At 37.4% G+C, this 27679-nt stretch overlaps 1 protein-coding gene across 4 annotated transcripts; it reads left to right on the forward strand.

The window, feature by feature from the left end:
* Positions 1-1784: 1784 nt before the first annotated feature.
* tbrg4 (transforming growth factor beta regulator 4) lies at positions 1785-22399 on the forward strand. 4 transcript variants are annotated; one of them, XM_062062930.1, is made up of 12 exons: positions 1814-2120; positions 2237-2721; positions 7910-8230; positions 11578-11752; positions 12290-12447; positions 12558-12668; positions 17618-17762; positions 17838-18089; positions 19124-19235; positions 19330-19444; positions 21109-21130; positions 21725-22399. In XM_062062930.1, exons 2-11 carry the CDS (start codon positions 2314-2316, stop codon positions 21127-21129), a joined length of 1818 nt encoding a protein of 605 aa, XP_061918914.1. In that variant the 5' UTR covers positions 1814-2120; positions 2237-2313; the 3' UTR covers position 21130; positions 21725-22399. The 4 variants fall into 4 exon arrangements, with proteins under 4 accessions (XP_061918912.1, XP_061918911.1, XP_061918914.1 ...); XM_062062928.1 differs by lacking the exon at positions 21109-21130 and having other exon boundaries at positions 1785-1900; positions 21725-22397; XM_062062927.1 differs by lacking the exon at positions 21109-21130 and having other exon boundaries at positions 1813-2035; positions 21725-22397.
* Positions 22400-27679: the final 5280 nt, after the last annotated feature.

A 27679-nucleotide genomic window follows, 5' to 3' on the forward strand; every position in this document is an offset into this window, starting at 1 on the left:
ACGACATAATTTTTTTACCTGTCACATGTTAACTCCTGTCTTCTTTATATCAATAATGTCATCACTGAATATGGCTGTTTATCAGGGTATAAAGTTAATTTGGACAAATGTGACATATTACCACTTAATAAACACTGCAAGAAATTACAAGTTCAGAACTCCAAAATTAAATTGTATTGCATTATTATGGTATTGTTGTGTATTGTTTTCACAAAAAAAAAAAAAAAAAAAATCGTTTTTGAATCGAGAATCGTTTTGAATTGAAAAAAAAAATCGATTTTGAATCGAATCGTGACCCCTAGAATCGATTTTGAATCGAATCGTGGGACACCCAAAGATTCCCAGCCCTAATGGATATTTTAAATATGGTTTCCATGAACTTTGAAGATCACACATATAGAAAAAAGATGGGAGCAAAAAAAAGATTAATGCTTTGTTTGGGTTTCACTATGTAAAGCGCTTTGAGTCACTAGAGAAAACCGCTATATAAATTTCATTCACTTCACTTTTATACCAGAATCATTTTTAATTCAATAAGTTCACCCGGAAATGTGCACTTTTCTACAATCAAATTGTCTTGGTCTAAATATTGTTCACTAACTTTTGTTGTGTTTTGCCAAAGTATGTTTAAAATTATCGTTAAAAAACAGCATTCTTTAGTTTTATTTATTTACTACAACACACATAAAATATTATCATTTGACACAAAAAGGCCTTAAAGCTGGTAGATAATGTATTGAAGTGTTTATACATAAACTAAAAATGCTTAATTATTACACTGTATAATTAAAAAAAAAAAAAGTTGAATATGGATTCCATGAACCTTGAATATCACACAAATAGAAAGAAGATGGGAGCAAAAAAAAATATTAATGCTTTGTTTTATACCAGAATCAATTTTTATTCCATAAGTTGCCCCGGAAATGTGCACTTTTCTACAATAAAATTGTCTTGGACTAAATATTGTTCACTAACTTTTGTTGTGTTTTGCCAAAATATGTTTAAAATTATAGATAAAAAACAGCGTTCTTTAGTTTTGAATAGTTATTTATTTACAACATTATACATAAAATATTATCATTTGACATAAAAAGGCCTTAAATCTGGTAGCCAATGTATTGAAGTGTTTATACATAAACTAACAATGCTAAATTATTACACCGTATAAGTTAAAAAATGTTAAATATGGTTTCCATGAACCTTGAATGTCACACAAATAGAAAGAAGATGGGAGCAAAAAAAAAAAGATTAATGCTTTGTTTTGTACCAGAATCATTTTTAATTCCATAAGTTGCCCCGGAAATGTGCACTTTTCTACAATAAAATTGTCTTGGTCTAAATATTGTTCACTAACGTTTTTTGTGTTTTGCCAAAGTATGTTTAAATTATAGTTAAAAATCAGCATTCTTTAGTTTTAAATAGTTATTTACAACATTATACATACAATATTATCATTTGACACAAAAAGGCCTTAAAGCTGGTAGCTAATGTATTGAAGTATTTATATTATTACACTGTATAAGTTAAACATAGCACAGCAAATGTATTTTATTAAAATATAATTCCCCCAGTCACCACCCCTCGACTGCAATACTCCAGTCCAACAGGAGGTGGTGGTATTAATCATATGCTAGTCAGTCGACCAGCCATGTGCAGAAGAAGAATAGCAGTCGCAGTCAGCTTATTGTATTTCTTAATATTATTTATGTACGTATATTATCAACAAAGATCATTTTAAAAATAAAAACGTCAAAATACCTGACCGAAAAAAAAATGGAAAGATTATTTTTGTCTGCCGAAACTACACGAAGGCAGGAAGATGACGTAACGCTTCCCCTTCAACGTCATTCTTGCGCGACAGCCTCCTCCAGCCACACCGTCCCCATGTGAAGCGATTTTGGTAAAGTATGTCATTCATTTTATGAATGACTTGTGCGTTATTCCGACAAGTAATAGCCGGTGGCTGCTGTTTGCAAAGAGTGCTGCGAGAGGAGGCCAAAGTGCGGACTTGAGAGCACTTCCTCTCCGCGACAAGGTCAGCATTTAAAGTTACGTGACAGCCACACCACAGCTGAGCCTAATTGGAAAACTACATCAAAATGGCACAAGGCGTGTTTAAGGTATTGCTAATTACAATGTTTGTCAAGCTAACTAAGAGTTAATGTTGAATTTGGGGATGGTCATGAAAGTCTGTAATGTTACACTGTTGTAATGATTGCGTGTAATGTCCCCTCAGGTTTGATGGGGAATGGTACCTGGTGCTGCTGAATAGTGAGAAAATTCTTCTACCTGCTGCCTCCCACCTTCAGCCTGATGGCCACTCGTTTCCTGGGCAGGTACGCCCGCCTCCTCTATAGGGTCACCACTCAGGCTCCAGCTGCCCGCCAGCCTCCATCGGCAAACAGGATGATCGGGCTGTATGGGACTCAGTGCTGTGCTTTGGTCTCCAAGAGATCGTTTTGCAAGGGCGTGATGGCGAAAGACGAGGTCTTTACAAGTGCGCCGTTTCGCACGGAGCTGGATGAGGTGTTGGAGAAGGCAACTGTGCCGGAGGAAGTCCTGAAAGCCTGGGAACAACTTGGAGGAGATTCCAATCAAGCTGCCAGGACACTGTTGGTTTGGACTAAGTTGATGCGGAAGACAAAGGGCAAGTTTCAGCCAACCAATTCATCTGCGATGGACTCCAGGCTGCGGGACATGATGGAGACTATAACGAAACACGTGAGGAAGATGCAATGTGTGCAGTAATATGAGGTCAAAGCAAAGGGCTGCACGATTTGGAGAGAAACCTAATTGTGATTTTTCCCTCCAAAATTGCGATTGCGATTAAATTTCCGATTTTTATATTTTATACATAAAAATTTAAAAAATTACAAGTGAAGGAAGACGTGTTACTTTTAGACTGTCAGTCAACATATCCATGTCTCAAGTTGTCACACATTGGAACAATGTGTGACATATTATATATGACATATATATATCTATCTATATATATATAGATAGATATAGATATAGCTATAGCGCGGCCCCCAGCCAATTGTTTTACCCCAATGCGGCCCCGGAGTCAAAAAGTTTGGGGACCCCTGGTCTACATAATGCTCTTCAAGGGAATAAATAATTTATAAAATCTATATTGTGTATGTAATGTAATGTAATCATAATCTATAATAATAATGCAAGTAACCATTTAAAAGGACATACCGGTACACTTTTATTTCTCCATCTATTAAGGGTGTAACGCTACACAAACAATTCGGTTCGGTACCTCGGTTTAGAGGTCACGGTTCGGTTCATTTTCGGTAAACAACAAAATACAAATGTTTTGGTTATTTATTTACCAAATTTGTAAACAATGGCTTTATCCTTTTAACATTGGGAACACTATAATAATTCTGCCCAAAAATAGAAAGCTCTGTGTGTGATGGATGTGAACCACCACTAGGCTGATCAGTGCAACAGCAGGCAGTCATGAATGCTAAGCATAACAATAACATACATATACACACAGGGTCCATTGCCAGGGTAATGTGGTCTAAGGCCGCATCTAACGATTATTTTTCTATCGATTAATCTATAGATTATTTTTTTCGATTAATCTATAGATTATTTTTCCTTTTACCGATTTTTTTTTTTTTTCAAAATGAAGAGGAAAAAATAAATGTTGGCCCGTTTTTTCAAAAGGCATGGCTTTTATTTACAAAAAAAAAGAAGTATGGCCACTCAGTCAACATTGACAACAACATGACTAAATATTCTGTAACAATGTAAACATTTAAAACTTTTAACATTTAACAAAATTAAAAATAGCTTATTTGCTTTTTAATGTGCAAATATAAAAGTCAACATCCAGTGCAAATCTTAATATTCTGCAATAGTATAAGCATTTCAAAAGTAAAAGTATTGCTTATTTTGCTTTAAAATGTGCAAAAATAAAGAAACATCCAATACAAAAAAGTGCAAAACGAAATATTCTGTAACAACAGTGTAAACATTTCAACAAAAGTGAAAGTATTGCTTATTTGCTAAAATGTGCAAAAATATAGATAAACATCCAATACAAAAAAGTGCCAATCTAAATATTCTGGAGCACTGTAAACATTAAGTATTGCGTTTAAAATGTGCAAAAATAAACATCCAGTCCAACACAGTACACAATAATCAATTCTACTCATTCCAGTGAGTGACTAACAGTTGTAATGAAGAAAGGTTAGCATGTCTACATGCTCTGCTTCTTTTCTTGTTTACAATATTCCCAGCAGCTGAAAATAGGCGCTCAGAAGGGGTCGATGTGGCTGGAACTGAGAGCTAATTAGCCTTCACCTCAAGCCAGGACTGCGAGCGAGCTGAGCTGCAGTTTATATTTCTAGAAGGTCAACGGGCTCATAGTGATGTTACTAGTAGTTGACTGGGAGGTGTTTATTATCATTTGGGGAGAGTCCGCTGCCTGATGCTCACCTGCTAAACACCTATCTGCTCGACGCTGAAGCGCTGACTACATGCGCTCTGAATACGCACTGCTGATTGGCTGGTAACGCTCTGAATACGCACTGCTGATTGGCTGATAATGCTTCGTGTGTACCAATCAGATGGTTGTGTGGGTGGGACAATGCTGCGTGTGTACCAATCAGATGGTTGTGTGGGTGGGACAATGCTGCGTGCTGATACAGAGGCAGAGGAGCGAAGCAGCTTGTTAAGACTTTAGCAGCTAAAGTTAGCTTTAGCTTAGAAACTCGTTCGGTACACCCCCATACCGAACCGAAAGCCCCGTACCGAAACGGTTCAATACAAAACACGTACCGTTACACCCCTAGCAGATACAAATGACACATTCATGTTTTTGTGTAATGATAATGTATGCTCGCGCGGACGATTGACTAGTTGATGGTTTTCTTTTCAAATGTTCGTTCATAGCCGTTGTGCTGCTATGATAGGCCATTTCCGCTCGACACAGTGTGCATACAACAACATTATTAGGCCGTTTATTGAAATACTCCCACACTTCTGGCATGCTTTTCCCCCCTCGCTCGCACCGCTCGCATCGTCTGCTTTGATCGTCTGCTTTGCGCTTCGCCATGACGGTAGTGTGACGTAAATATGCGACGCGTCGACGCACAAAAACGGCGTCGACGTATTTACGTAACCGATGACGTCGACGTGTCGTTTCAGCCTTAATGTGGTCAACATATATAAAATAAACACTAAATAAGATAAGGCTCAGAATGGTTCCCTAACAAAACCTTTCTACATATAAAGTGCTTTTTTTGATTGATTGATTGATACTTTTATTAGTAGATTGCACAGTACAGTACATATTCCGTACAATTGACCACTAAATGGTAACACCCGAATAAGTTTTTCAACTTGTTTAAGTCGGGGTACACGTTAATCAACATTAAACTGCCTCAAGTTGTTGCTCAGATTAAATAAAATTACAAAACTTTTCTTCTACATATAAAAAGTGCAACATTAAACAGTTTCAAGTCAACTCAGCCTCAGATTAACTTTTCTCCCCCCCCCAGCCTTTAACCCTGGTGACTTTCACTCAATCTTCACGTTTTTTGCCAGAAAAATCAGTTTATCCACATTGTCTGCAGAAAGAAGAAGTGGGTAAAAATCTAGTTTTTAATGCAATATGGTCTTAAATCTGCTGCTATAAAAACACCAGCGGCATTTGTTATTGCTTTAGCCCTGTCTGACTCGCAGAGGAGAGGCTGCTTGAATGCGGTGTTTGCACCACGCTCGTCTTTTTCTTCGTTGAAGCGATGTTTACTTGGGGGTGGTGACGCTTCAAATGGGTTAGCATGTTTGACGTGTTGCCAGAAGCATACCCTACCCCTGCTGAACAATGTCGGCAAACCGCTTTCGCTTTGTTGTTGTAGCCCGGTCGCTGCTAGCATGCCGTGTGTTGCGCCTCGGTGTGCATTGTTTACACAACGTGCGGTACGCTACTCAATATGTCCGTGTGGAAACTCGTTCGGTACACCTCCGAACCGAACTGAAACCCCCGTACCGAAACTGTTCAATACAAATACACATACTGTTACACCCTTACCATCTATCCATCCATCCATCTTCCTCCGCTTATCCGAGGTCGGGTTGCGGGGGCAGCAGCCTAAGCAGGGAAGCCCAGACTTCCCTCTCCCCAGCCATTTCGTCCAGCTCCTCCCGGGGGATCCCGAGACTTTCCCAGGCCAGCCGGGAGACATAGTCTTCCCAACGTGTCCTGGGTCTTCCCCGTGGACGTGCCCGATACACCGCCCTAGGGAGGCGTTCGGGTGGCATCCTTTTATTTCTCATTACTATAAAATTGTTAACCATAGTACTGTATTTGGAAGATAAATAACTTTGTTATCCTAAATATATAAACAAACAAACAATTAAATAGACTGTCATTTCCGTACGCAAAAATGTTACCCAAATAAATACAGCCCCGCGACCCCAAAGGGGACAAGCGGTAGAAAATGGATGGATGGATAAATATTGAATATCTATCTTAAAGTGCATTTTTTTCCAATGCTAAAAACTAGGTTGAACGTTGTCTTCTTGTTTATTGCCATCACGTGATCACTGCGGTCTCACTTGTTCATCCGTGTTGATGGGCGCACATTTCCCATTTGATGTCAAGCTGAAATATTCCCACAGCGGGACATTTGGCTTTGTAATCATATATTTTCCTCCTAATTTTTGTGACATTGTGGATCTTCCCACGGGCGAGTCGCCAGGCTCTCAGTCTGTACGTGCTTCCTGTGTGCGGTCTCGCTGGTAAATGTGATTCTTTTTACTGGCTCGGGTACCTGTGAGTCACTCACCAAAGTGAATCGATTCACTTGAGTCAGTCATCACAAAACAAATGCACAAAAGCTTGCACATGGTTACCGCATGCTAAAGCCACTCGATCCACTAAGCACAGAGCACGTGTGCTGAACGTTGCACATGATTGGCCACTGCAAAAGTCTCGCCGTCATCCGTCACAAGGCTTATGTGAGGGGACTTGCACAAAATGTAACAAGCACCAGGATTTAATAACACCCGCAAAAGTTAATGCTGCACAACTTTAGAGGTAACAATATTTATTCTACAATTGTGACAAAAAATAAAGATAAATTAACTTCGTCTTGATTAACTGCAACCTTTATTACTTATTATATCCACAGCAACAGATGTTGTAGTTTTTGCCAACCACTCTTCATGTCTCTCTCTCTGCCTGTGGGCTCCTCATGCATCTACTAATAGTATTAATGCCAAATTTGTAAATTGAATGAGCTCGCTATACCGCCATATTGGGATAAATAAAAGTCTATCTATATGCGACGGAAGAAGTGGTGCAACAGCGCCTCTTGCTCGTGAAAAGGTGGCGTATACCGCAGGGAATGCTCACAAGTGGACTCTGGACAAAACAAAAATGAAATGGAAAAAAACAACAAATAATAGTATGACTTTACAATAAGATTTAATTGTGCAATATTAAATAAAATAACTAATTGGAAACTAAGTGGAAAGGAGAGTTGATTTGAGGCAAGAAACATCTTCCTTGCTGTTTCTGTGGGGCTAATTTATAAAAACACAGATAGACTAGCAGATGCATAATTCATTAGTTATTACATGGTTTATTCTCTTATCTAGCGTGGCAAGGACGAGTCACTGACCGAGTTATTGGCGGCAACAACTCGTGAGTGCTGATTCAGTAATAAACTTGTGGGTTTTGAACGATTTGTTCATGACTCGCACATCCCTATTCAACAATTCTGATTGGCGAACACGTCTGTCACCCAAATGCCGGTGACGATGGAGATAAAAACCCTCATTCTCTTGCAGTTACATAATCGCACTAATTAAAACCTCCATGTTGATTCATTGTGCAGCCCTTGTCAAAGCTGCAATTACTCATAAACATTTGCTTTTCTTCCAGATACCAACAGTGTGGAACAACACCTTGGTGTCCATCTTGCGAGCTGTTTGGGTTATCGGCCTCCCCAACACGGATCCAGTGTTGAAATCTATCCAAACAGAGGTCATGTGGCGACTCCGTCGGCTAAACCCCAAGCAGCTAGCCTTCCTGGCGGAGTGGGGCACCGTCCCGACATGGCGGCAGGATGTGACGATAGTGAACGCTGTGCTGAAACAGCTGGAACTGCGATGGACGGAAATCTCTGATGCCAAAACTGTCAGCATGCTAATCGCCAAAGGAGAACACATGTCACCGGCGTTGATGGACAGACTAGAAGACACGGTACAAGTTGTGTTGTTTGTCACATGATCACTTTCACGATAAATACTAGAGCAGGTCAAAACATGCTTGTGAGGTGAATTGGAGACTAAATAGGCATGAGGAAAAATGAAGCAGCCATGTGTTGGACAAAAAGCTTTTAGGTGGATTTATTAATCTACTGTATACCCTTCAGTAAATAACACTACAATATAACTTGTTTATTCTAATACATGTTATATACGTATATATTGATTGATTATTAGTAGTCAAGGAGGCCGAAGACTGATATTTGCAGCCGATATTCATTTGCAGTTTAAGTTATTTAAACATAAATAGTATACGTCAGTGAACAGCTGGACAAGGCTTTAAGTTGTTTTGTTCAACTTTTTTTTTTAGGAAACGTCAGACAAGTAGGGACACTGAAGTTGTTAGTTTAGCACCAACATTATCAGGGGATTTTACAAACACCTTTATTTTGTGTGTCTTATGCTGCGGGCATTTCAAAATATGGAAAATCTCCTGAAAATTGGTAAAAAATATGGGAAATATCACAATATATATATCACAATAACTCGCCGTCTACTCAATTTTATTGCAGTTTATGAATTTAATACATTATAAGGTTTCCTCGTCAGGATGCCTAAAACATTGCGAACATTTAGATACAAACAGTTCTGGGCTCCTTCACATAGCTTATGGTTAACTATTAACACCAGGGGCGGCGTGGAAGATGGAAGTGGACCTGGGTAGGCAGCTCCAGTTCCCACAGGAGATATGCAGCACCACCTTAAGACCAGATGTGGTGCTGTGGTCTGCAGCTCTGAAGTCAGTAGTACTGATTGAGCTGACAGTGCCATGGGAGGAGGGACTGGAAGCTGCCTACGAGAGAAAGAAGGCAAAGTATGCAGACCTGGTCACGGAGTGCAGGGAAAGTGGATGGAGGGTGAGACTGTATCCGGTGGAAGTGGGAGCCAGAGGCTTTGTGGGCAGAACAACACCACACCTGCTCAAGGACCTGGGACTACGTGGAGCCACCCTGAGCAGATCCATCAAGGAGCTTTCAGAAGTAGCAGAGAAATCTAGCCACTGGCTCTGGCTCAAATGACACGACAAGGCTTGGGGAGCAACATCCAAGTAGGTTTTGCTGCAGGGGGTGTCAGGGAGACGTCCCTGTTCACTGCCCCGCCACCGGGAAATGTTCTGGGCTAAGGGCCGAAACATCAATGAGAGGTGGTCCCCAGCTGAAGACCCTGCAGCAAAACCTTTTCTGGTATGCGGTCAGGTTTAGGCCTGCCTCAGGGAAGAGGACGTCCCTGCCATGCGCAGTCCACCACAGGCACCGGTGGAGGTGCGACAGGCCTTTTAGTAATATATATATATATATATATATATATATATATATATATATATATATATATATATATATATATATAGTAAGGGTGTAACGGTACACAAACATTTTGGTTCGATACGTACCTCGGTTTAGAGGTCACGGTTCGGTTCATTTTCGGTACAGTAAGAAAACAACAAAATATAAATTTTTGGGTTATTAATTTACCAAATTTGTAAACAATGGCTTTATCCTTTTAACATTGGGAACACGATTATAATTCTGCCCAAAAATAGAAATAGCTCTGTGTGTGATGGATGTGAGCCACCACTATGCTGATCAGTGCAACAGCAGGCAGTCATGAATGCTAAGCATAACAATAACATACATATACACACAGGGTCCATTGCCAGGGTTAATGTGGTCAACATATATAAAATAAAAACTAAATAAGATAAGGCTCAGAATGGTTTCTTAACAAAACCTTTCTACATATAAAGTGCTTTTTTTGATTGATTGATTGATTGATACTTTTATTAGTAGATTGCACAGTACAGTACATATTCCGTACAATTGACCACTAAATGGTAACACCCGAATAATTTTTTCAACTTGTTTAAGTCGGGGTCCACGTTAATCAACATTAGACTGCCTCAAGTTGTTGCTCAGATTAAATAAAATGACACAACTTTTCTTCTACATCTAAAAAGTGCAACATTAAACAGTTTCAAGTCAACTCAGCCTCAGATTAACTTTTCTTTTCCCCCCAGCCTTTAACCCTGGTGACTTTCACTCAATCTTCACGTTTTCTGACAGAAAAATCAGTTTATCCACATTGTCTGCAGAAAGAGCAGACCTGCTTGCAGTTACAATGTCTTCAGGTAGTCCCTGGCTAACTTGGCAGTAAGAGGATATATGGGCTCATTGTTCTTCCACCATAGCAGTGGGTCAAAATCTAGTTTTTAATGCAATATGGTCTTAAATCTGCTGCCATAAAAACACCAACGGCATTTGTTATTGCTTTAGCCCTGTCTGACTCGCTGAGGAGAGGCTGCTTGAATGCAGTGTTTGCACCACGCTTGTCTTTCTCTTCGTTGAAGCGATGTTCACTTGGGGATGGTGACGCTTCAAATGGGTTAGCATGTTTGACGTGTTGTCAGAAGCATACCCTACCGCTGCTGAACAATGTCGGCAAACCTCCGTCCTCCATTGTTGTATCGCACCGCAAATCCAAAATGTTCCCAAACGGGAGATCGTAACGAGGCAAGAGGGTCTTCCAGCTCTGGCTTTTATATGTTGTCGTAGCCCGGTCGCTGCTAGCATGCCGTGTGTTGTGCCTCGGTGTGCATTTTTTACACAACGTGCGGTACGCTACTTAATATGTCCGTGTGGAAACTCGTTCGGTACACCTCCGAACCCTACCCAAACCCCGTACCAAAACGGTTCAATACAAATACACGTACCGTTACACCCTTTATATATATATATATATATATATATATATATATACATATATATATATATATATATATATATATATATATACACTGTATATATATATACACACACACACACACACACAAAGTTCACTAATATTACAAACTTGCATTTGTACAAATAAAGACCTAACCCTTAAGGAATCATGACTGATAAACAATAAGTAGTTGCACTCCAAAATATTAAACCTTCCATTTAAATTGGGCTATTTGCACTATTTTGAAAAATGTAAAATACAAATAATTTTGAGTGCAACTTTATGTCTTACGTATTCATTATTTTAATTAAATTGCTTAAAAATAATTATATTTTTCTAAATATTTAACAAAAGTCCTTACCCATGAAACAAATCTAGTTGTTAAGTCAATAATAAAAATTCATACAGCATTTTTTTTTTTTTTAAACGGGGGAAAAAATGCTAAACATACATAGAATGCTCTAAAACAAAAACACAATAATAGCAATGAATGAAAAATACATATTTTAATAGATGCTTTCTCCCACTTTATGCTAATTCTTCTGCTAATTTTTGTCCTGGTAGGCTTTAGCGCTTGCTGAAGGTTTTACGGCGGAAGAAATTCGCAAGGTGTGCGTGTCTTTAGCTTCCATGGGCCGCAGATCTGTGCCCCTTCTCCGGGCTCTGTCCTACCACCTCCTACAGAGGCCGTCATCTGAATTCAGCACTCAACTAATACTGGACATGGGCTTTTCATACGGTACTATAACACTCACACTCTGCATTAATTAAATAAATATTCTTATTAATTTTTTTGTAGTTTGGTGCACCACTGCACTGCATCATACTGAGAGCGGATGCTAATATTTTTTTATTTAGCTTTTTTGATATATATTCTATTCTAGACTGTGTTAGTGCATGTCTGTTTATCTCACAATTATTGTTTCTGTTTTTTTAATGAATTTATTAATTAATCAACAAAACAATACCACAATAATGCAATCCAATTCCAAAACCAAACCCGTCCCAGCAACATTAAGTACAACAACAAACAGAGCAATTGAGGACACACAAACATGACACAGAACAATTATTGTTTTTAATCTTTTTTTATTTAACCTCTTTTTTTAACCAGGAAAAAAAATCCCATTGAGATTAAAAACCTCTTTATCAAGGGAGGCCTGGCCAAGAGGGAGCAAAGTTATGCATACAATTACATTCACATTACACATTAAAATGATAGGATGGACATCAGGTCATGTATGTGTGTGCTTAAGCATGATTTGTGTACCTCTAGGGAAGCTGAGTTTCCACCAGTCTCAAGTACTTCAGCGAATGGCTGCCGAGTTGATGCCCAACGTCTCTGAACTAACTTCAAGTGATGTCACCCGCTTTGCAAAGTCCATGGGCTTCCTCAAATGGCTTCATGTCCCGCTCTTTGAGGCCTTTGTAGAGGTGAGTGAGTGCTTCTACATCCCACACAGACACACAAATCGTCAATGTTGTCGACATGCTTTATAGTGAAACTAAACTGAGATTTGTGTTTTTTCTTTTCACCTTACCAGCACTACGTGGAGCACAGTGAGATGTACAGCATTCTGCAGCTGTGCAACCTGCTCATGACGTTTGCCAGACTGGACTTCCAGTCTGGCAAAGGACAACAGTTCTTTGGCAAGGTACCAACATGACAGCGCTAACATTTAGAAGGGTGTGCATATACAGGGCATCCGGAAAATATTCACAGTGCTTCACGTTTTCCACCTTTTGTTATGTTACAGCCTTATTCCAAAATGTTGTTCTCAAAATTCTACACATAATACCTCATTATGGCAATGTGAAAAAGTTGTTTGTTTGTTTTTTAGAGATTTTTGCAAATTAATAGAAAAACCATCTAAGGAATCACATGTACACAAGTATTCACAGCCTTTACGATGAAGTTCAAAAGTCAGCACAAAGCTGTCTATATAAGGTCTCACACTTGACAGTGCATGGCAGAGCACAAACCAAGCATGAATTCAAAGGAATTGTCTCTAGACCTCCGAGACAGGATTGTCACGAGGCACAAATCTATAAACAAAAATATACGCAAAACTGAGCGATCAGGGGAGAGGGGCTCTAGACAGGGAGGTGACCAAGAACCCGATAGTCACTCTGTCAGAGCTACATCATTCTTCTGTGGAGAGAGAAGAACCTTACAATAGGACGACCATCTCTGCAGCAATCCACCCATCAGGCCTGTATGGTATAGTGGCCAGACAGAAGCCATTCCTTCATAAAAGTTAGCTAAAATACACCTGAAAGACTCTAAGACCATGAGAAACAAAATTCTCTGGTTTGATGAGACAAAGATTGAACTCTTTGGCGTTAATGCCAGGCCTCATGTTTGGAGAAAACCAGGCACCGCTCAAGACCAGGCCAATACCATTCCAACAGTGAAGCATGGTGGTGGCAGCATCATGCTGTGGGGATGTTTTTCAGTGGCAGGAACTAGGAGACTAGTCAGGATTAGGGCTGCAACTAACGATTAATTTGATAATCGATTAATCTGTCGATTATTACTTCGATTAATAATCGGATAAAAGAGACAAACTACATTTCTATCCTTTCCAGTATTTTATTGGAAAAAAACAGCATACTGGCACCATACTTATTTTGATTATTGTTTCTCAGCTGTTTGTACATGTTGCAGTTTATAAATAAAGGTTTATTTAAAAAAAAAAAAAAAAAAAAATTTTAAAAGCTTCTGCGCATGCGCATAGCATAGATCCAACGAATCGATGACTAAATTAATCGGCAACTATTTTTATAATCGATTTTATCGATTTAATCGATTAGTTGTTGCAGCCCTAGTCAGGATAGAGGAAAGATGAATGCAGTTGTACATCAAGAAGCGACCTCAGTGTGATATCACCACATGGGCTCAGGAACACCTCAGAAAACCACTGTGTGTAACTACAGTTCGTCGCTACGTCTGTAAGTGCAAGTTAAAACTCTACTATGCAAAGCGAAAGCCATTTATCAACAACATTCAGAAACGCCGCCGGCTTCGCTGGGCCCGAGCTCATCTAGATGGACTGATGCAAAGTGGAAAAGTGTTCTGTGGTCTGACGAGTCCACATTTCAAATTGATTTTGGAAACTGTGGACGTTGTGTCCTTCGGAACAAAGAGGAAAAAAAACATCCGGATTGTTACAGGCACAAAGTTCAAAAGCCAGCATCTGTGATGGTATGGGGGTGTATTAGTGCCCAAGGCATGGGTAACTTACACATCTGTGAACACACCATTAATGCTGAAAGGTACATACAGGTTTTGGAGCAACATATGTTGCCATCCAAGCAACGTTATCGTGGACGCCCCTGCTTATTTCAGCAAGACAATGCCAAGCCACATGTTACAACAGCGTGGCTTCGTAGTAAAAGAGTGCGGGTACTACACTGGCCTACCTGTAGTTCAGACCTGTCTCCCATTGAAAATGTGCGGCGCATTATGAAGCGTAAAATACCACAACGCAGACCCCGGACTGTTGAACAACTAAGCTGTACATCAAGCAAGAATGGGAAATAATTCCACCTAAAAACCTTCAAAAATTGGTCTCCTTAGTTCCCAAACGTTTACTGAGTGTTGTTAAAAGGAAAAGTCATGTAACACAGTGGTAAAAATGCCCCTGTGCCAACTTTTTTTGCAATGTGTTGCTGCCATTAAATTCTAAGTTAATGATTATTTGCAAAAAAAAAACAAGTTTCTCAGTTCGAACATTAAATATCTTGTCTTAACAGTCTATTCAATTGAATATAAGTTGAAAAGGATTTGCAAATCATTGTATTCTATTTTTATTTAAGAATTACAAAACGTGCCAACTTCACTGTTTATTTTTGTATGTATATATATATATATATATATATATATATATATATATATATATATATATATATATATATATATATATATATATATATATGTGTGTATGTATGTATGTATGTATATACACTACCGTTCAAAAGTTTGGGGTCACCCAAATAATTTTGTGGAATAGCCTTCATTTCTAAGAACAAGAATAGACTGTCGAGTTTCAGATGAAAGTTCTCTTTTTCTGGCCATTTTGAGCGTTTAATTGACCCCACAAATGTGATGCTCCAGAAACTCAATCTGCTCAAAGGAAGGTCAGTTTTGTAGCTTCTGTAACGAGCTAAACTGTTTTCAGATGTGTGAACATGATTGCACAAGGGTTTTCTAATCATCAATTAGCCTTCTGAGCCAATGAGCAAACACATTGTACCATTAGAACACTGGAGTGATAGTTGCTGGAAATGGGCCTCTATACACCTATGTAGATATTGCACCAAAAAACAGACATTTGCAGCTAGAATAGTAATTTACCACATTAGCAATGTATAGAGTGTATTTCTTTAAAGTTAAGACTAGTTTAAAGTTATCTTCATTGAAAAGTACAGTGCTTTTCCTTAAAAAATAAGGACATTTCAATGTGACCCCAAACTTTTGAACGGTAGTGTATGTGTATGTATATTTATATATACATATGTATATGTCTATATGTATGTGTATATTTGTGTGTGTTTGTGTATATTTGTGTATATATATATATATATATATATATATATATATACACATATATATATGTGTATATATATATATATATATATATATATATATATATATATATATATATATATATATATATATATATATATATATATATATATATATATATATACATATATATACATATATATATATATATATATATATATATATATATATATATATATATATATATATATATATACATACATATATATATATGTGTGTATATATATATATATATATATATATATATATACATATATATATGTGTATATATATATATATATATTTGTGTATATATATATGTATGTACATATATGTATTAAGGGTGTCACGGTACACAAATTTCGGTTCGGTACGTACCTCGGTTTAGAGGTCACAGTTCGGTTCATTTTCGGTACAGTAAGAAAACAACAAAATATACATGTTGTGGCTATTTACAGGTTTCTAGCAAATTTGTAAACAATGGCTTTATCCTTTTAACGTTGGGAACACTATAATAATTCTGCCCAAAAATAGAAATAGCTCTGTGTGTGTTCCAATTCAATTATTTAGTGTCTCTGGATCTTGTTTAAATCTAAGCTCAGATAATACAGTTCTTGGAGAAAGGTTTTGGAGAGTAAAGCAGTACAGTCCATGTGCTGCGGTTAAGGGTGAAAATGTGTAGAGGGTTGGCTCGAGAGCCTCCTACCAGCCCAGACAGAACAGTTGGTGGGGTTCCTGGCTGGAATCTCCCAAGAACGATCCTTAGACTAGATGCTTTTTTTCCTTAGCTCGCCATCATAAAGAGAAGCCTGGTCTGTGTAAGAACCAGGACCATCCTTATAAATCAATGTGTACACAAATCAAATATCTTCATTAAATAACACCAATTGCATTATAAATTATTCAGAACAGGTTCTAGTTTTTTCCTCAATATTGTACAATATAAATCAATATACATGTCAGAATCACAATATGCAATAAAGTGCTAAAATAAACATTAGCAGCATAAATATGACCTATACAATTCGGTCAGTACACTAAATGGGCTTATTATCAAAACACATTCAAAAGTACATTCAATACACAATAGTTATCATTGGTTCAAGTCATAGACCTTGTATATGGACGATTGAGAAATATGCCACAAAGACTGTTGCAATGAAACAATGGAAGAAAGACTAATATATTTTCATAAACATGGACTCACCAACTCCGCTTCTACAGTCACACACAGCTTAATGACAAAAAATCCGGCGCTGGTAGTTGGCTCTATAAAGCTAACAAATAGGCATTTAGTTTAGAATCCCGTCAGCACAATATTTCGGGTAAAAACGAGAATAAAAACCTACCTCGAGCAGAAATACAATCTGTCTCCCATCATGTCCTGTCTACTGGCCACTTCCTGCTACCGGTTTATAAGCACAGCTGATTGGACCGCGGCGGTCACGTGACTAGGGAGAGCTGCACGCTCTCCCTAGTCACGTGACAAAGAGTAATAGATAGCAAGATTAGGCTCCGCAAAAGTATGTATTTGACACCTCCGTTACACCAGCATGCTGTGTGTTGTGCCTCGGTGTGCATTGTTTACACAACGTGCAGTACGCTACTGGTGTCCGTCCGTGTAGTGCGCTACTTAATATGTTCGTGTGGAAACTCCTTCGGTACACCTCCGAACCGAACCCCCTGTACCGAAATGGTTCAATACAAATACATGTACCGTTACACCCTTAATATGTATGTATATATATGTATGTGTATGTATATATATGTGTATATGTATGTATGTATATATATATGTATGTGTGTATATGTATATATGTATGTATATACTGTATATATATATATATATATATATATATATATATATATACAGTATATATATATAATTTTAAAACATTAAACGTATTACTTGTGGTAAAGTAAATGAATGAATGGGAAAAACTGGTTCTAAAGTAGGTCAGAAACTTCTCCATTTTGTAGTTTTCCACAGATCATGATTCCGAACGTGGATTTTGGTTGACATTATGTTGTGTTTAGGTGCATCCTGTACTGGAGAGCTCCCTCTCAGGCCTGGAACCTTTCCTTAGGACAGATGTTGCATGGTCGTTGTGTGTGCTACAGCAAGCCAGACCTCACTATCTCACCCCGCTTTTGCAGCAGGATCATGCTGCAAAACTCTCAGGTCAAAATCACATTAAAACTTGAGTGGCGTCCATTACTGTAAATCTTAAGTCAAATTCTCATAACCCCCCTGCAGAGGGCAGTCCTCATCGAGCGGAGAACTACCGACTAAAGCTCCTCCACCTCGCTGCCACGCTGCACTTAGAACATCCTGAATCACCAAAGACTGCAGACACCTCATCCATCATGAACGCTGTGCCTCATACAGCCAGTAGCTCCTCCCTTTCCTCACTGCAGAGCAACCTGAGAGAGGCTTTGCACACTTTGGTGGATGGGAGGGTGGAGCTGTATCAGACAGGAGTCAACACTGTATATGGTTGGACTATTGGTAAGGAGACCCTGCATGTCATTAGATATTATCCCACAACACTGTGCACTGTATTGACCTAAGTCAGTGCTTCTCAATTATTTTATGTTAACACCCCCTTCCCCCTTATTAACATTAAGGAAAACAAAGTAAAAAAAAATCTAAATTTAGATTAATTTACAATAAAGAATAACTTTTAGCATTGTTTTTTAGTCTGGTACAGAAAAAAATTGTACTCCCTATAACACTTTAACCTACATAACAATGTATGTATATATATATGTATGTATATATATATATATATATATATATATATATATATATATATATATATATATATATATATATATATATATATACATACATACATATATTAGCGGTCGTTGAATGTCCATTCTATCCCAACAACAACATGACTGCAAATTTTCCGTTACTTCTCTTGGACTGCTTTTGTATGTGTGCACGCGCGTACGTGTTGATGAGACGGGGTGAGTGACCGCCGTAAACACCAATCAATTTGATTTGAGCCGGTAAAATGTCTCATTACATGAACTTAACAATTTTGAAAAATACAGACAATTGTCAAGCAAATGTGTTCTGTTAAACTACTAATGGTAACATGAACTAGCCGGTGGTGCTTTGAAAAATGTAACTGTGAGGAAGTTGTAAAAAAAAAGCAACCTGGACGGCGTGGCGAAGTTGGTAGAGTGGCCGTGCCAGCAATCGGAGGGTTGCTGGTTACTGGGGTTCAATCTCCACCTTCTACCATCCTAGTCACGTCCGTTGTGTCCTTGGGCAAGACACTTCACCCTTGCTCCTGATGGCTGCTGGTTAGCGCCTTGCATGGCAGCTCCCGCCATCAGTGTGTGAATGTGTGTGTGAATGGGTGAATGTGGAAATAGTGTCAAAGTGCTTTGAGTACCCTGAAGGTAGAAAAGCGCTATACAAGTATAACCCATTTATAATTTATTATAACCTTTAAATAATTTCAAATAATGTTGTCTGTACAGTGTATGAAGAAGATTGTATGTGAGTTATGTCTTTGTGCTGTGCAGAGGGCGAGGTGCTAATAGACTTTGACAACAAGCCCATTGACTTCTCAAAGATGAGAGCTCCTCATCTTCTTGGTGGAGGAGGACAGCAGACGTTACCCGAAGGCTCACGGCAGTGAGTCCAATAGTCCCCATTTCGAGTTTTACACTTGGCATCTTTATAAATCTTCATTGGTCTAAAGTCACTCTCCTTTCTGTGTTGTGTTTAGGATTGCTTTCTTGGCTTGGGAATTCCCTAACTTCAGCTTCAAGAGTAAAAACCTACTAGGACGGTTTAGCATGATGAAGCGGCACCTGCAGCTGGCTGGATTCATCCTCGTGGATGTGTGTAATTTTGTTTTAAAACATTTTAAACATTAGCAGCGTCACTCAAAAGTTCAGACACATTGTCATTAAATACAGTGTAAAAATTTTTCCAAACTTTTAAACGGTAATGTAATTGAAAGTATTTTAACATTTTAAACTGTCACACAAGTGTAAAAAAAAAAAAAAAAAAAGGCTACTGCATTTTCTGAGGCTATAAACCGCTCCTTTTTGCCTAGCTTTAAACCCTACAGTTTAAACAAAGGTGCAGCTAATCTATGCCTTATCTTCGCTAACGGCTAAATTATGCAATGGATTAAGCAAATATATCAAACAACATACTAAAATGATCCACTTTAAAGGGGAACTGCACTTTTTTTTGGAATTTTGCCTATCGATCACAATCATGAAAGACATGACGACAGATGTCATTTTTTTTAATGCGTTCTAACTCGCAAATAAAAGTCTGCTTACAGCAAAGCCATTGGAAGGTCTTCTATTCTACCCATAAAATCCAATAACAAAAAAAACTTCCAAAAAGCACCAGAAATACTTAATTTACATTTTGTGACTTGACTATTAGTATTAGTGATAATTGTAATTATAAGCGCTAACGCAGACAAACTATTTATAGTGGCGCTGTGATCAATGTTAACATCGTCGACTGATCAGGTGCTTCCTCGTTTCCCTGCTCGTCAAACTTTATTGTAGATCATAAATCATGCCTCTCACCTGGACAGTAGAAGGACGAGGACGTATTCTGACGAGTTGGTACATTTTGAAAGCCAATGGAAACACGAAAAGTCACTCTTTATCTAAATAGGAATATATGAGCATCCTAGCAATCAGCATCCTAATGACAGCAGACCTTGTACAGTAAGTGATGTTTTATTATGTCTGTTGGCTCTCATGAAGTCTGCAGTGAGTAAAAATCAGTCATGTTGTAAAAAGAAAAGCAAATGTGATGCGTTTTTGAAATTAATGCGCCCCGTATGCTTAAGCTGATCAAAATACATAAATATTAAATGTTATTACAAATGTTACCCATTACCACATTACATATACAGTGGGGCAAAAAAGTATTTAGTCAGCCACCCATTGATTGTCAATGGGTGGCTGACTAAATACTTTTTTGCCCCACTGTATATATATATATATTAAGGGCTTTTATAGGCAGAATAGAGCGGGTCCTAAAGGCTCTATTGTTAGCAAACTTTTGGTCATATTTATTTAATATCTGTCATGTCTTTCATAATGACTGTGAACGATAGGCAAAACATTTTTTTTTAAAGTGCAGTTCCCCTTTAAGTTCCCAAGTCTTTACAAAGTACAAGGAAGAAGAATCCTGATGAACATCTTGTGACCCAGGATAGCTCAATGGTTAAGACTGCTGCCTCTCACGCAGCACTACTGGGTTCAAATCCATAACTTGAAAGGTCTTGTTGTTTTTCCCGGGCGCGGCAACATTGCTGCCCACTGCTCCCCTCACCTCCCAGGGGGTGATCAAGGGGATGGGTCAAATGCAGAGGACAAATTTCACCACACCTAGTGTGTGTGACAATCATTGGTGCTTTAACTTTAGAACCTTATTAAAAAAAGAAAATGTTATTCATCACATTAAGAATAGATAGACATCAATGACTTTTCTGTGTTGTTTGATCAGCCGTTTTACTGCATTGTTACAGGCACAGTGTGGAAACAATTAAGGTATGTAAATAAACATTTACAAAATCTTTCTATTTAAATAATTAATTTCACATTGAACCGGTATATCTCTGCGGCTTATAGTCTGGTGCGGCTAATATATGAAAAAAATAATTTTTCTCCTAAAATTTAGTGGTTGCAGTTTATATGCCGGTGCGACTTATTGTCCGGAAAACATGGTAATTATATTTTTTTAAAAACATTTAATGGTAGAACAAACACAAAAGTAAAGAGATTTTTACCTATCATACAAGCGTGAAAAGAAGTTAATCACCGTATTTAAGACTAAATAACAATAAATGAAATGACTAACCCTTGGATGACACGTGACAGCACTGAATAGCAAAATGTAGCAATTTGCTTACTCAGCATTACATTTGATCACATGGTGGCAAACACGCAGGATTGCTGGGTGTGCCTGGGAGGAGAGTTTCTTCACATTAACACAAACTTTTCGGTGTGCATCTCATTGCACTATTTACTGCTTTAGCCATATAGTAGCGAGCAGCCAGGACAGAGTCACGTCTAGCACTTTTCATGTGACGTTTGAGGCATATTTTGTCGGTTGAATCCCAAAACACACCTTTTGTTTTACAGGTTCCATATTACGAGTGGTTGGAGCTCAAGACGCAGCGTCAGAAGTTGGCGTATCTGAAAGACAAGATGGGGAAGGCTGTGGCCGAAGACATGGCCAAGTGAACCAGGTGCTCTTCATCACATTTGCAGGCATGGAGGGGCTCCCACTCAAATTAATCCACAAGGAAAATTGCAGGGGAGAAATATATATATATATGTATATATATATATATATACACATTATATATATATATATATATATATATATATATATAATATATATATAATATATATATATTTACTGTGGTTCCCGTGGCAATGTGTGGGGCTTTCCCTGTTACCATGGAGATGGCAGCAAGAGTTCTGGAGTCAGAAATAAACCGAGGAGCGAGAGCTTCACTCGCTCTTTTAAGATCCAGCTTTAAGGTGCTGCATCTGTGAAGGACTTTTTCCTTTATAACTGGTCAACGTGTGCGCTGCAGGACGCAGAATCTGTCAAATGATGCTAATCAATAAATGTGCGTGGAGTCATCTTGTGTTGGAATGAAATATTTAATTGTGTCTCTGTGTGGTTTCTGGCACTTTGCAGTGGATGGTACATGGCTGTGTACAGTTGTAGCAACATTCTGCATCTCTCTTGTAAGCAGGTGTGAAATCAAGCAGAGTGAAGCGGGGGGGTTGAGCAAGGCCTGAAGACCTCAGGGGAGATGCAGTAGCTTGAGAAACATAGCTGCTATGTCAACGGATAAATTAATGTTTGGTCTGTATGATCATGTTTTTTTCATTGTTAGATAATATTAAAGTTTAAAATATATGTAACTGCATGCAGTTCTTTTTTCTGTCAAAAGAAGAAATACATTTGGTGAGAAAAAACTTAATCGACGTATTATTTCCAGCCTTTCTCGGGCCACACAAAATGAGGTGGCGGGCCATATCCGGGCCCCGGGCGTTGAGTTTGACACATGTAAAGTAAAGCATTGAAACAAGTATTTTCCCGCCATTTTCCAAAATGTTAAAGTTGTATCCAATCCAATCCCCTTTATTTATAAAAAACAGAACTATTTCCAGAGTGCTGCACATAAAAAGAAACAATGAAAAGCATTAAAAATAAAACAAGTAAAAAACAAATCAATAAAAATAGAATAAAAGTTATAATACATCCGATTAAAGTTTTATAGAAGATACTTTTATTCTAAACTGTCAAAAACGTACTGTAATTATAATATAATGTGTACAAAGGTTATAACAAACTCCATCAATTTACCTGAACATAAAATGTGTCCATGAGGTTCACATTAATAATAACTACGAACTCCTGCAAAGCATGGTTCTGGAATACACCACATTTATCAATTGGAATGAAATGCAATGTCAATTGTACTTCCTTCAATTCGCATTACAAATGCAATTCTACTTCCTGTTTGCAAGCGCAATTCCAATTTGTGAAATTGAATTGACCTTTAAAAGACATTCTCACTCGACTTTTGCACAATCATGCATTTCAATGGCAAGAAGGTCCAGATCTTTTACACCAGGGGCCGCATACAGAAAACGTAAAGGATGCAGCGGCCATTGCGATACATATTGTACATAAAAGATGCTGTAAAAAACAATCCAATGAGGGCAATAATAGAGCAATGCATCTCAAATAGTGAGGCGGGAGCACCTGGGGGGCGCGCGTGTGGACCCAGGAAACATGTTTTATCAGTATCATGCTTCAAACCCCGCTTCAAAAGGCTGTGCACTACAAAATGTAGCCATTTAATCCTGACATCCTCATTTCTATTAATAAAAAAAAAATCAGCACAAAATGTTTTATTGATTTTTATATTTTATATTGTTCCCTTGCGTTAATGTCGCTGATCAATTAGAATGCATTATTTATTGAGGGTTTTTTTTGTATTTAATTTTTTCATATCAAATAGGGGCAGCACGGTGAAACAGTTAAATATATATATATACAGTATATATATATATATATATATATATATATATATATATTAGGGCTGTGAATCTTTGGGTATCCTACGATTCGATTCAATATCGATTCTTGGGGTCACGATTCGATTCAAAATCGATTTTTTTTTTTCAATTCAACACGATTCTCGATTCAAAAGGATTCTCTATTCATTCAATACATGGGATTTCAGCAGGATCTACCCCAGTCTGCTGACATGCAAGCAGAGTAGTAGATTTTTGTAAAAAGCTTTTATAATTGTAAAGGACAATGTTTTATCAACTGATTGCAATAATGTACATTTGTTTTAACTATTAAAAGAACCAAAAATATGACTTATATTATCTTTGTGAAAATATTGGACACAGTGTGTTGTCAAGCTTATGAGATGCGATGCAAGTGTAAGCCACTGTGACACTATTGTTCTTTTTTTTTTAATTTTCATAAATGTCTAATGATAATGTCAATGAGGGATTTTTAACCACTGCTATGTTGAAATTGTAACTAATATTGATACTGTTGTTGATAATATTCATTTTTGTTTCACTACTTTTGCTTTGTTCTGTGTCGTGTTTGTGTCTCCTCTCAATTGCTCTGTCTATTGCAGTTCTGAGTGTTGCTGGGTCGGGTTTGGTTTTGGAATTGGATTGCATTATTATGGTATTGCTGTGTATTGTTTTGTTGGATTTATTAATTAAAAAATAAATACAATAAAAACAATTTTAAATAATAAAAAAATAACAAAAAAATCGATTTTTTAAAAATGGAAATCAATTCTGAATCGCACGTGAGAATCGCGATTCGAATTCAAATAAAAAAATTTCCACACCCTTAATATATATATATATATATATATATATATATATATATATATATATATATATATATATATATATATATATATATATATATTATGTGTATCTATATATATATATATGTGTATCTATATATATTTATGTATCTATATATATATCTGTATATATATATATATATATATATATATATATATATATATATATATATATATATATATATATATATGTGTATATATACACACATATATACACACACACATATATATATACATATATGCATATATATGTGTGTATGTATATATATATATGTGTGTATATATATACATACACATGTATATATATATATATATATATACATACACATATATATATGTATACGTACATATATATGTGTGTATGTATATATATATATATGTGTGTGTATATATATACATACACATGTATATATATATATATATACATACACATATATATATGTATACGTACATATATATGTGTGTATGTATATATATATGTGTGTATATATATACATACACGTGTATATATATATATACATACATACACATATATATATATGTATACGTACATATATACATATATATGTGTATATATATATATACATATATGTATATATTTACATGTATGTATATTTATGTATAAAAATGTATGTGTATATATACACATATGTATATATATATATATACATATATGTATATATATACATGTATGTATATTTATGTCTAAAAATGTATGTGTATATATGTATGTATATATATACACATATGTATATGTATATATATATGTATATGTATATATATACATGTATGTTTATTTATGTATAAAAATGTATGTGTATATATGTATGTATATATATACATATATGTGTGTATATATATACATATACAGTATATATGTATATATATATATATGTGGATGTATTCTAACTTTTATTATACATACCAATATTTCAGGCAAATTGATGCACTTTAAATATTTTCTATCACAGACTAAAAACAATGTTATTAAAGATATTTGTTCTGAATTTATATTTATTTTATTTTTTAATGTTGATAAGTACAGATGGCCGATAATATCGGCCTGCCGATAATATCGGCCGATAAATGCTTTAAAATGTAATATCGGAAATTATCGGCATCGTTTTTTTTATCTTTTTTTTATTTTATTAAATCAACATAAAAAACATAAGATACACTTACAATTAGTACACCAACCCAAAAAACCTTACCCCATTTACACTCATTCACACAAAAGGGTTGTTTCTTTCTCTTATTAATATTCTGGTTCCTACATTATATATCAATATATATCAATACAGTCTGCAAGGGATACAGTCCGTAAGCACACATGATTGTGCGTGCTGCTGGTCCACTTATAGTACTAACCTTTAACAGTTAATTTGACTCATTTTCATTAATTACTAGTTTCTATGTAACTGTTTTTATATTGTTTTACTTTCTTTTTTATTCAAGAAAATGTTTTTAATTTATTTATCTTATTTTTTTTTTTTTTAAAAAAAGGACCTTATCTTCACCATACCTGGTTGTCCAAATTAGGCATAATAATGTGTTAATTCCACGACTGTATATATCGGTAACGGTTGATATCGGTATCGGTAATTAAGAGTTGGACAATATAGGAATATAGCAAAAAAGCCATTATCGGACATCCCTATTGATAAGGATACAATGGTATGCAGAGGAGTACTTATAATTCTACATCTTATATTGTGCATTAGTTATTAGTGTAATATCTAATAATATAGCATAATAATCAATCATGAATTATCCTCATTTTCAGAAAAACGAGCTGTGGGCCAAAACGTACTTTGGACACCCGTGATCTTGGGGTAAAAACAATCCAAATAAGAGAAAAAGATACTATTTCCTTGTACATACAAACAAAGTGTCCATCCATCCATCCATCCATTTTTTACCGCTTGTCCCTTTTGGGGTCACAGGGGATGCTGGAGCCTATGTCAGCAGCATACGGGCGGAAGGCGGGGCACACCCTGGACAAGTCGCCATCTCATCACAGGGCCAACACAGATAGACAGACAACATTCACACAATAGGGCCAATTTAGTGTTGCCAATCAACCTATCCCCAGGTGCATGTCTTTGGAGGTGGGAGGAAGCCGCAGTACCCGGAGGGAACCCACGCAGTCACGGGGAGAACATGCAAACTCCACACAGAAAGATCCTGAGCGCAGGATCGAACCTAGGACCTTTGTATTGTGAGGCAGACGCACTAACCCCTCTCCACCGTGCTGCCCCAAACAATGTGTGATTATAACAATTAGCCGTCAGGTCCACACATCAGAATTGAATGATCATGTGTTTGTCAGTGGATGTTTTCATGTGAGTCCTGCCTCACCTGAACTGAAATGTAGTCTTATACCACGTGACCGTGCAATCTCATCTACTCCCTTAAAAAAAGAGGCTGTGAGCCATAATTAATGTAAGCAACGAACCTGATAACTTCTCCTCTGCTCTGCAACAATGTGGTGGGAAGTTTGGGGTTGCCATGGAAACTGTCAGCGTTGCGACCTTTGCCTTCTCCTCCGGGTTCTTCTTCAAAAGGAGGAGGATGTGGCGGAGTTGAGGGAGAAGAAACAGATGTTGTCCTGGGGCCGCGGCCTCGTTAGGGCCGCACTGGGAGCAGAAGGCAACGCAGTCCAATTAGATACATTTAGGTGCGCTCGCTTCTCTTTGACACTTCCATGGCCGCCTTGTTTTTGCAGGGCTTTTCTTCGCCGACGAGGGGCAGCACTGAGTGGCAGGGGCCTGCTGACGTCACCTCCCTCACATCCAGTCCCAGCTCGGAAGGAGGTGGGATGGGGAGGAGGGGAGGAGGACATGGGCATCGAGAGACTGCAGATTCATCTAATGGATGCACACACACACACACACACACACACACACACACACACACACACACACACACACACACACACACACACACACACATTCACACACACGCACACACACATTGTAAATGTTCTGAAGCAAAGACACACACAATAATAGCATCCCTGCACTTTACCACAGAAGAAGACATCCTACTTTCCCTCTCATCCACACACTGACAAACACGTGCTGCAGCCTCCCTCCCTTCCTCCCTCCCTCCCCCACTTCTTCTCTAGCCATCAACCCTCCCTCACCCTCTCTCCCTCTCTCTCTCTCTC

Source organism: Entelurus aequoreus, linkage group LG11 (assembly GCF_033978785.1).
Source record: "Entelurus aequoreus isolate RoL-2023_Sb linkage group LG11, RoL_Eaeq_v1.1, whole genome shotgun sequence".
Taxonomy (NCBI): domain Eukaryota; kingdom Metazoa; phylum Chordata; class Actinopteri; order Syngnathiformes; family Syngnathidae; genus Entelurus; species Entelurus aequoreus.